A 12254-nucleotide genomic window follows, 5' to 3' on the forward strand; every position below is an offset into this window, starting at 1 on the left:
TGGAAGAAAAGCAGTTTGGGTGTGCTGTTTCCAGCACATGTGGCCAAGACTTAGGGTGGTCAGTAAGAATCTCTGAGGCATGGACTCCTCATCTCTTTTTTCTTTCAACAGCTTTGTCAAATCTCTCACTAACGTTTTCTTTCCCTTCATCAAGGGTGCACTGGGTGGCCTTCTGACTGGAATCACCTTGTCATTTTGGGTGGCCATTGGGGCCTTTATCTACCCTGCACCAGACTCCAAGACATGGCCCTTGCCTTTATCAACAGACCAGTGTGTCCCATCAAATGTGACACTATCACCACCTACAGAGCTATCCAGCCGGTATGTGGAACTTAAAGATGATGTTCAATCCCAGGCAGTGGGTAACCAGGTTTGAGGAAGAGGCATTCTCCAGGGATAAGTCTGATGAGCCTGGTCTTGCTTTCCTGTGAGAGTCCTTCTGGGCAGTGCCCAACACTGATGAGTGCCATGAAGGGGTGTTGAATATTCTGAATATCCATTCCTCTGCATCCCAGGTTCACAAGAGTGAACTCAGCAAAAGAATTAATTGGAATTATGAGTTCAAAATAAGAAAAGTAGTGTGTGTGTGGGGGGAGGGGGGTGGGGATAGATGGGTGGGTATGAAGATCAAGGTTCGTGCCCTTGAAAGAGTAAAGACCTGAGTAGAATGGTTGTGGACACAGGGTTGGGAGCACTGCTGTGAACTTGCAGCTTCTAGATCAAACTAAATGGGGCCTAACAAAGGATTTATCTTCTATTTCTGGCTGGAATAGGTAATTTAAGACACCAAAACGCAGGAGATAACATGGTATAGGGAGAACATCATGGCCTTTGAAATCAGAAATGCCTAGGTTTGGATGTGGGTTTTATCATTTATCCACTCTGTCTCTGCATAAGTTAATAACTTGTTACTTCGTGAATTCTCAAGAGACTCTGAAAGAAAAATGAGGGAAATAATATTTACTTTGCTTGTGCTTTGAGAGGATTAAGTGAGAAAGGATAAATACAGCCTGTAGCACTGTACCTGACTTTAATAAATGCACTTTCTCACACTCTCATTGTTTATAGAAACAAATCTAAGAATTTTGGATAGCTCCTTAACTCTATGTATCAGGTGGAAAAACTATTATGGGCTGCACTGGGATGAAGTAGGTAGAGCCACATCCTAGGACTGTGCTCCTGAGTATGTGGTCCTGCCTACACAGTCTATGAGCACTCCATTATCTTGCTTCCATTTGCTTCTGAATTTCATTTAGTTTAGAAGCATTCCTTTCCATAAATCTTACAAACACATAATAACCTATTATAGTTCCCAGGTCCACCATATTCCCTCCCTCCTGCCTGTGCTTCTTCTGTCCTCTTTTTTTGGAGTGCTAGACCCTGGCCTTAGCTACCTTCCTTCCTTGAATAGCTACTAACTAGTCTTTAAAAACAAGTTCAGGTATTGTCTCACACACAAGCCTGGGTTTGATACTCTTTTCAAATGCTCACAGAATTCTTTTTTCCTAATTCGAGGTGCTACCCTTCCACTTTATGATTGTCCGTTAGCTCCTATATGTAGACTTTGCGGCTCACTCATCTTCTTATCTCCAATATCTGCCACAATTCTTGGCATTAAATCTTGGCTTAATAAATGTCTAAAGAGTGAATAATACAAAAGAAATGGAAAGCACAGTCCTCATTGTACTTCTTATAATTTAGTGCATACATTACTATACTTATAATGCAAGGATGAGTTGGATTGAGTGCAATATAGAGCCCAGTTAGTCTACAATTGATTCTTTAAAAAAAAATAACCAAATGGCAAAAAATTAAAGTGTTGGAATTTTGAGAAATGCCAGGCCCTACAATGAACCTTCAATAGTCCTCTAAGTCATTGTGGATCATAACCTCAGAACTCATGGAACTGTTGACACGTGCTGTTGTCATCCACAGACCTGCAATCGCTGACACCTGGTATTCGCTCTCCTACCTTTACTACAGTGCAGTGGGCTGCTTAGGATGCATTGCTGCTGGGATAATCATCAGCTTCATAACAGGTTGGTTACATGGATTCTTCTCTTTGGGGCCAAGGAAGACATGGGCTAGCCTCATGCATTGGTGGGCTAGATGGATGTCTTACTGGTGTGATTTTGGATCCACTGCAAGAAACCCTTCTTCCCAAAGACATGCTTACTCTCTTGAAGCTCATATGCAAAATCATTCTCCTGATTATCATATATATATGATTATTAATATATATATAAAACATCTATTTTAAAACGTTCCCCATACATTACAGGAAAAAGAAATGGTGCTTCAACACATGGCCCCCAGAAGCAGTAAGAAAATCCTTTGTAATATAACAATCAGTAGTAAAGCAGTAGGAAAATCGTTTGTAATGTAACAATCAGTAGGAAAGGTTAAATATTAAGAGTTCTTTCCTCCTTCATCTCAGTAAGAGACTGGAGTTTCTCTCATAACCACCTCCTATCTCACGGGTGAGCCTTAACTAACATACTAGATGGAGGTCTTTCTCAAATTCACTCAAAGTTGCTTTACGACTGGTGACATTTCAAGCGCAAACTCTTTTTTTTCCTGGGGGGAAAACTCTTCATCCACAGGAAATGGTCTCATCCCTTTTGAGCTTCTCCTTTCTCATTAATTATGCTGTTATAGCCTTGTAGTTTCTGTTGACAAAAGTGGTTTCCACCATAAGGGGACGATGTTTTTCAGTGCCTGTTTCCTAAGGTCTTGCTCGTTAAATGGATTATACATGCTCTTGATTGAGGGCAAATATAGAGCCTCACACTTGAGTTCTATTTTCATTTGTAACCTTCTTATCCATGAGAACTGCAGCCCTAAATTTTGGCTTTTTGTTTACCATCTCCCAAAGCCTTCCCCCAACCAAGAATAAAACTAAATCTAAATCCATATGAAGTAAAACCAATGTTACACTATATATTAACTAACTAGAATTTAAACAAAAACTTGAAACAAACAAAAAATCCATGTGAAGTATAGAACTCTTTTTTCTTAGTAAGGCTCAGCTTCTTCCCTTAGACATAAAGTATCTATCTTATTTGAGAACTCTTCGATACTTTTGTGGTACATTAAGAGAGAAAAGTTTTCTCTGCTTGAAACCCTGGGGATAGTTGGGTTCAGGATTAAATATTTCTTATTCAGGCTGCCCTTGGCTATAAGTTTGAAGTTATATGATTTTCTTTTTCACTGCCCACTCATACACATACACTAAGGAAAATGGAGTGTTTCAGGCTTTAAGATCACATATGTTTAATTTCTTGTTTTGTCATTTACTAAACCATAGAAAAATTTATTATTTCCTTACTTATGAAAGGAGAATCACAGTATCTATTTTATAAAGATTAGATATATTTTATAGTCTACATAAAATATGCCTAGTACATAGAAGGCATTCACTAATAAGCAAATACTATTATTAAGAGGAGTACAATTTATTTGTTTGAATGTCTTCTGACAGAGTGACATAATGCCGGGGAATATATCACTTAAACTTCAATTTGAAGCTTTAGGAATCTACATTTTTTTATCTCTAGAAATAAATTTGCGAAAAAAAGCTTATAGACTGGCACAGTGTCTGGAACAGAGGAGGAATGGGATCAAGGTTGTAAACCATCACTCTGCTACCCCATTTAGGGACATTTAGACTAAATTGGCTGCTGAATTAATGACTACCATTGAATGAGATTGGGTATTTGTGAATAATTATCATGATACCAAGATTTGCAAAAGTTCTAGGCAGGAAATATTGTCATCCTTTAAAGCTTGGTTCAAATATCAATTTGACTTATTCCACAGCAGGATTTGAAGGAATGGGACGTTGGACAGGTGTGTTTTAAAGATTGCAAAGAAGGTGTCAGGAAAGCCTAGACTTGCTGAAGGGAATGTCAGAGTATTGCTTATTCAGGATACTGGGGTGGAAGGAAGAAGAAACGGTAAACATAATCTTTTTAATTTTACAAATATTGACTCTGATGGCTTCTAATATATCTGATTTGAGTGAAAAACCAAGAGTTTTCCTAAAGGAAGAAATCATGATTCCTGCTATCCCCTCTGTTGACCTACAAAGGGTAAGAATAGAGTTTTCCATAATCCATTTTTAAAATAAGTATGGTGTCTCTGTTTAACCCTATAGCTGTGAATTTGCCTGACCTGACAGTTTTTGGATATTTAAAAATCTATCCTCCTACTCACTTTGAGCAGTTACCAATCTCTGTCTATTAACCAGTCAGGCCTATTTTCACTCTTATACTAAGAAGTGACCTACTTAGTAAGTATACAATACTTAAATCTTTATAGAAGACCTAGAAATGTGCAATCACCTAATCCATCTGTCCTTTCATTAATAGGTTATCAAAGTGGCAAGGATATTCAACCACTGCTAATTAGACCGGTTTGCAATTTATTTTGCTTTTGGTCTAAGAAATACAAAAGACTGTGCTGGTGTGGTGTTCAGCATGACAGTGGGACTGAGCAGGTAAGCTGATGTTTGAGCTTCTGAAAAACACACATGAGCTCACAAGGATTCCCTTGTTGCCCAATTAAACCATCTACAAAAGTGGGTGTGAGAAAGGAAGGCAATGAATATTACAATCTGAATCTAGTTTCAGCTTCAGTTAACCTCAGCTGATTAGCTTTTGAGCATATAAATATGTTGACAGGTAAATGTACCTTTGGGGTGAATTGTTGGCATTGCAAGTAGTTAGTTTCCAAAAGTCCTTTTACCCATTCTGAGGGTGAATTCTAGGAAAAATATAAAAATGAACAGAAGAAAAGGAATAAAACAGGGGGCACAATCTAGTATCATGGTGAAAAGCATAGACTTTAGAGTCAGCCCTGGATGTAATCCTGGTTCCATGTCTTACTTGCCTTGGGTAAATTGTTTAACCTCTTTCAACCTCAGTTTATATCTGAAAACTGGGAGGAGAGCATACAGTGCCATCTGGACACAAACATCTCTAGCTCCATGAAGTGTAAATATAGAGTCAGATTGACCGGAAGAACTTCTTAGAGAAGCAGCAGGATGCCCAACTCCCCTTATCCCACTGAGAATTGTTTAGACTAGAGACACCATCCAAGTGTCATTAAGCTCTTATCAGCCAAAGGCCACCAGCAACAGCCTGTGGTCAGACCAAATCTAACTTATTGACTTGATGCAGCCCAGGGGGTGGGTGGGGGTCACTCCAGGGAAAGCAGGCAATGCCACCCTTAACAAGAGGGATGCTGGGCACATTTTTTGTAAGGTTTGGGTTCCCACTGTAAGATTCTGACAGGAGTCTAAGTTGGAATGAAAAAAAAAGCTGTCTAGTGTCCATTTGGTAAGAGAGTAATAATCCCTCAGAGTTATTACAGCATTTGACAACAGCTGGACCTTGGGAGATGTAACGTTTCCTGTTAAGTTTGCAAATGGTCTTATCTATGTCAATCGTCTCTGCCTCATTAAGTGTAAGAGTGTATATTTTTTTTCTTAGTTAGGGTTATTGACTTTCTTTCAGTCCCACACATTTCATACTTTCAGTACTCTAGAAGACAGACTCTTTACCTATATCACATCACCAAAGTGGTCAGTTGTTCTCCTTCCCCAAAACACCATATTAATATGGATGTGAAGTAAAACTGAGTTTAATAATTACTGAAGAAAGGAGAGCACTGTCTTGAGAGGCATTCAGAATGCGAAGGCACTCTATTTTGCTGAGAAAGCAGCTGATCAAGCAGTTCATTGTTTGGTAAATGGGTTTGGAGGAAGTTCTAGAAGGAAATAATCAAGCTATTTACTGATTTGCGACTTATATTCCTGGGCAAGAATTTTCTGGAATGAATGATAAATCCTGTTGATACAGGCAGCTTCTGTTCTCAAGGCTGAGCTGAGAGTGGGAGGGAGTACTTAGTATGTCATTATTGGGTTCCTTTCCCAAAGGATGACATTAGGCAACCTCTGGGGGAGTCTGCATGTAGGTCCCACTGCTATGATCAAGAGGCCTTGCTGTTCATGAAGGAAGGGCAGCACCACTGTCTGAGACATAGGTTTGTTTCTCCTAAGGAGATAACGCTACTACCTTACAGGGCTACTATACTGAGAGATATACAATATACATTTCATCACACAACACAAGATATATTGCGAATGTTCACTACATTGTTCTTTCTGTTTTTATTATCATTAGAGATAGTACCTACATGAATTGAATCATCATCATAGTTATGAATTAAGAAATGTATTGCTTTCCTATTTATATAACATTTGACTTGATATCATATCATTTGATCATATTATATCATTTGGGGGTGGTGCTGAGCAAGATTCACTGAGAGTGATTTGGAATACATTAAGACTAACTCTTTAATATGTGTTGTGGTTTTTTTTTTTTCCATTTTCTTCAGGAAAACCTTGAGAATGGCAGTTCCTGGAAACAAGGGGCTGAATCTGTCTTACAGAATGGACTCAGGCAAGAAGACCTGGTCAATATTCCAGGCCATGATCCCAAGGACAAAAGCTACAACAATATGGCACTAGAGAAGATTACTCATTTCTAACGCATGCGAGTGTAGCACACACACACACACAACACACACACACACACACACACACACACACACACACACAGATACACACAGACCGTGTACTATGTGCTATTGGTTAGCAGATTTGTGTAGTTGCCACTGCTAGAAGACAGGGATGTCTCATATCTATTTATACTTATTTATAACTACAAATAAAATGACTGTTTCCAGCATATTCCCAGGATATTCTTTGGAAGACCCCAACGTTCACATGAGAAGAAACAGCCAAACCTTAAGTGTACTGGCAAACTTCCTTCTGGGTTGAATTAGGACTGGATTTTACCACAGTGAAAAGAATCAGTCCCTTTGCTTTATGTCATATTAAACTTCAGGGTTTTTGTTTGTCTGGTTTGGTTTTTGATGGTTCTCTAAGAATCAAGTATCTTGGAGTTTATAGGCAGAATGTGGAAGGGGGTATGCATATTAAATGCTTCTCCATCACTGCTGATAAAAGGGAAGAATGCCATCTACCCCAGCCCCCATATCTCACATATATGTAGGCACATTTCACATCACCCCACACTGCAGTTACAGTTGGAACACTTAAATGCCATCAACCCCCTCAACCCACACCCCCATACCTTTAAGTCTTCTTCCAGTCATCCCTGCTACTACAGCTGTCCTGACCAAGCCTTATAAATAATTTTGCTCAGTACAGGAGAGGGACTGGTATATCTAGTGATTGCCACAATCATAACTAAACACACTGCTCCCTTTGGGCTCTTGATGTAGTATTTCTTTCTTTCCATCACCTTACAAGGGAAAAATGATTGTGCTCAACAAAAGTCTGGAGTCTTTCCCAGGGCTGGGTAAAGAGGAAAAAGGCATGTCCTATGTAGGAGGCTGTTAGGATGGCATCTGGCAGAGAATCTTGCAAGTAGCTTAGCAGCCCACAGATTTCACTAGTCATGGGGTCTTCTTTGGAGCAAAATACCTCATCCACAGGTATTATATTCTACTTAGTCAGCTCTTCTACACCAGCTCAACATGTTCCACCAGGCTAAGGTGAGAGAAATAAAGATCTATACAGTTGAATTCACAAAAATTATTTTTTAAGTTCTAGAGTGACAGGAAACAATTGAACAATAGTTAACAAATGGAGAGGCAGTGCAAGCTTTTTGGATGAAGCGAAAAAATGAAATCCTTAAAAAGTAAAAAAGAACCAGTGCCCCAGGGGCTAGACCAGAGGAAAGATAGTAGGAAACGAGCCAACATCTCAGCGTCAGGTCCATTAGGGCAGGTGTCAGATATTTAGTTTGGTGGCCAGGTGAGATCAAAAGGTCTAGAAATAATATATCAGCAAAATAAAAAGAAATGGTCCAAATGGGCAAGGATAAGAAGTCCCAAAGGCTATGTTGTTTAAAAGTAACCCAGGAGGAGAAAACCTTAAAAGAAGCATAAGATAGGGGGAAAAATTATGTAACCAGTATTTGTTATTAGGGAGAGAATATAGAAAAAAATCAGTGGTAAAAAATATGCAAAGGAACTAAAGAACAATTGGAATTTATAAGCCACATCCCAATGCTTTTCTTCTCTCCCTCCACTCAATAGAAGAGGAGAATACAGGGAGAAAACGAGAGAATTGGGCTGTGGTTTACAAGCGATATGAGAAAAAATACATTTGGAAAAGGAAGGAAAGAAGTAATAAGTAAAAAATACATTTGGAAAAATATCTGAAAATGAGAAGGAGCAGAATTTCTAGAAACACTTTTTCTAGTCCAGCAAGGTAATGAAGGTATTGATCTAAGCATTTGTAGATTGAAAGGTGCAATTGTTTTCTAAACAATTTAGTAGTTAGGACATTCCTATGAATTAGAGCCTCAAAAATATATTGGGTGAACGTTGAAAATTTGGCCAAACCTCATTGGTTTAGTTAATATCTTATGATTGGGAATGGAAACAACCACTCTGAGGATGAGAATTTCATAAACAGCAGCCATTGGATATGTGGCTTTTTCTCCCCCCAGAGGAATGCTTTACTGATAAATTACCCCTTATTTACTTTAAGGAAAAGATAAATCCGTTACTATCCCTGCATCCTGCCTTCTCACCACATCCCCGTCAGAGATTCTAACGCTGGAGAAGGAACACAGAGTGGTGTTCTTTCCAGGCAAGAGCATGAACCATAGTCCCCGAGGCGTGTCTGAACTGATCAGCAGACAGGCATCAGAGAGCACATAGAAGTCTGCTAAAGCAGACATTTTGAGCTGACATCTGCCCCCCTCCCCAGGAAGTGCATAGGTGCCTGCACGCAGGTGTGGTCTCTGCTGCTAAGAACCAGTAAGGCATGGAGCTGCTTCTCCAGACACACCAGACACTCAAGGCACTGGGTGAGAGGTTGCTGGGGCATGTGTGTGTGTGTGTGTGTGTGTGTGTGTGTGTATTATATAGATATATATCAAATAATACATTTCAAGATTTTGGACTTTCACTTGAAACTGTACAAAAACAAACTGTACTAAATAGTTCTTTATTTTACTCACAAATTTTACTCAGAAATTATTCCACAGATATCACTAGGTCAGCATTTTTCCCAGAAGGTTTTTTGGGACACTTTTTCTTTTCTTAGTCACTGATTCTCTTACCTGGAGTGTTATCAAGGCATAAAATGACTTACAAATGGAAGATATCATCATCATCATCATTATAAAAATGGCTCTGTCGTCTTTCATTATGACAACATTCTGAGAGCTTGGAGAGTTCAATATAAGGATCCCTCCTAATTCTTCCTATTTGAACAAACATGGAAAAATCTAAGGCTTCAGGTAGAGACCAGATGGGAGTTCAAGAGAAAAACCATCTTCCACAGTGTCCAGGAACCACATTTGTTGTGTGGCTAAACAGAAACTGTGAAGTAAGTGCAGCCAATAGACTTGACTACTTTCTTGCACCTCTCCTACTCTTACTCCTCCCTAGGAATATCAGCTCAGACTTGTGTCAAGGTTGCTGGTGTGGTATAAGGTCTGTTCAGTGCCAAGTTAAATCCGGGCCATGGAAATGCACTGAACTTGTGGCCATTTTTGCCACAGAATGACCAGGGATATTCTCAGTAAATGGAGCTATGAATGATGAGTTCTAAGATGGCCTAAAATGTGCCAAACTTAATGCTGGTCTCTTTCTTTTAAACTCAATCACAAATATTAGTAAAAATGAAATGGAATGACTTCAGTGTTCTCTTCCATTCATGCTGATGAATTCATTTTGGTCACTGATATTCTCTTTGGTACCATTTGGAGCAAGAAGTACAGCTTATTTTTTTTTTTAATCTTTATTTATTTTGTGTGGGAGAGAGAGAGAGAGAGAGTGAGCAGGGGAGGGGCAGAGAGAGAGAGAGAGGGAGACCGAGAATTCCAAGCAGGATCTGCACTATCAGCACAGAGCCCGATGCATGGCTCCATCCTACAAATAAACCCTGAGATCATGACCTGAGCCGAAATCAAGAAGTGGATGCTTAACCGTCTCAGTCAAGCAGGTGCCCTAAGAAGTACAGCTTATTGATGAAGGTGACAGATTGGACTTAGCTTAGGTTTAGATGTAAGTTTTGACATAAATTGTCTCAGCAGTCTTGGCCAAGACTTTTTAGAGTTTAGTTTCTTATAAATTAAAAGGAGCAAAAATTGTCCCTACGTAATAGGGTTGTTGTGAAGATTTATAGAGGTAAGTCATATGAACTAGCATGGTGACTGGCCCCCACAAAACATTCAATACTTGTTAGTCTGCAGTATATAAAGAAAGTGATATTACAGTATTCATTTTAAGTTAAATTGGTTCACTGTTTCTCTTTAGAATTTTCAAGATACTGGCTTAGTATGTGAATTACTGAAGTGGTTTAAGAATTAGAAAGAACAAGGTAACCATAAACTATAAACTAAAAGTCATGCCATTAATTTCCAAACAGTAGCCTTTGAATGGCAATTTTAAATAAAGTATGATTTCTAAGGGTCCTAAATTCTTGAAAAAAAGAAAAAAAAACCCACTGTTATAAAGATAGATAAGTTTATTACTGAAAATGCAATATTCATATATATGATTTGTTAAGTATTACCAATGTAACACTTATACGTAAACGGCATCTCAAGCCACGTGTATGACTCAGTGCACAGTTTATAACTGTGATTCTTCCAACAACGGCAGAAGGGGCGAGGGCTTTTCCGTTGTTTAATTCAAATAATATTCCATGAACATAAATTTCATTCCTTTGTGATTTTATAGGGTTCTAGCATTTCATTCTAAAGAGAAAAAGAAATAAGCCACACACCAGGGGACTTGCAAACAATATTTCAAATCTTTATGGTATTACAATCTTACTTAAACATTATTACAAAGATCAGATCAGTAAATAGAAAAAAAAAAGTAGAGCAATCTCCTTTTAAATTGTTCTTAGAAATAAGTTGTTTTAAAATGCTACAGACATTTTAGCTCTCTATGTATACATTTGTATATTCAGAAATTTCATGTGCTCAATCTCAGTATTGTAAGGTAGCTGGGTATACTGTAAAGTTACCTCTTTTATCTAACATTAATAACCTTGAAGTATAATCTATTTCCAAACAACTAAAATTTAACTGATATTACCAATGATATTAAAAGGAAACAAAATTTTAATCAAGTGTAATTCATAATTGATAATCATCTAATGGGTTATTTTAATTTGTAATTCTTGGAAAGAGTTAATGCTGTTATTTCCATTCCAATCTCCTGACCATACCAATCTAGATTTGCAAATGCCTGTGTGAGTAACAAGCACTCATAAGTCCCCTTTTCTATTATTGCACTCCTGGTGTTTGAAATATCGGCTATATTCAGAAGACAGAGTTAAATATACAAATATTTGGCTATTTAATCAGAACATGGCCCTTACTTGGGGTGTGAGAAGATATTGGTGCCTCTCTCATTATACTCTCATGACAAATTAGAAAAATAATCCTACTCTATCATGGAAATGTTAGTTGTTAATATTTCTGTATATTAGTGGGAAATTTAAAATTATTTTTTTTCTATTTTCAAATTTTGTGTGTCTTTTTTCATACAGCTATGAAATACTTCTAAATTTAGTGCTGTATTTATACAACTACTCAATTTTAAGTAAAATGTCTGTAGAATGAGTATAGATATATAAGATACATAACTATTTTAATTATTTGTTTTTAAAAGTAAGTTCAGATTGAAGTGTATTTAAATGATCAATGTGAATATTTTCTACAGGGTTAGGAGTGGAATGCAAATAGTTATCCACTCGAAAATCTTTTATATAAACCTAATAGATTAAGGCAGGTCTACCAAGTCACAAAGTAATCATACATCAAAATAAGATTTGACATACTATATTAACATGACTTCTTTTACATATTTTGGATAATATCTATAATATTTGGGCTGCCCAAAGGCTTGGGGACACACACACACACACACACACACACACAAACACACACACTGTCTCAGAAGTAACCATGAGAAGGATTTTATGACTTAATATAATAGGTTACTATAAATTAAGAAAACCAATATATAATGGTGATGTCTTTTATAGACTTTGGCTTTTTTGTCCTTAGGAATTCCCAGAAACAACCATTCATCTGTTTTTAAAAAATGTTAAAGCAATTGTGTATATACAGATGTTCTGAACATCCAGTTCCTCATTACAGAATCTGCTTTGACATATTTAAAAGCTA

The 12254-nt window shown here is 37.7% G+C and overlaps 1 protein-coding gene across 2 annotated transcripts in view; it reads left to right on the top strand.

Moving 5' to 3' along the window:
• The window catches only part of SLC5A12 (solute carrier family 5 member 12), a 48268-nt gene extending 41221 nt beyond the window's left edge, over positions 1-7047 (top strand). Inside the window, exons 11-14 of one of the 2 annotated variants that reach the window (XM_078434001.2) lie at positions 155-321; positions 1936-2039; positions 4371-4498; positions 6403-7047. In XM_078434001.2, the coding sequence (XP_078290127.1) occupies positions 155-321; positions 1936-2039; positions 4371-4498; positions 6403-6555 (552 nt within the window). In that variant the 3' untranslated portion in view covers positions 6556-7047. The remainder of the gene's footprint in view (positions 1-154; positions 322-1935; positions 2040-4370; positions 4499-6402) is intronic. The other variant, XM_060606236.3, reaches the window with a different exon arrangement.
• The last annotated feature ends 5207 nt before the right edge of the window (positions 7048-12254 follow it).

This window comes from Panthera onca, chromosome D1 (genome assembly GCF_046562875.1).
Source record: "Panthera onca isolate mPanOnc1 chromosome D1, mPanOnc1 haplotype 2, whole genome shotgun sequence".
Taxonomy (NCBI): Eukaryota; Metazoa; Chordata; class Mammalia; order Carnivora; family Felidae; genus Panthera; species Panthera onca.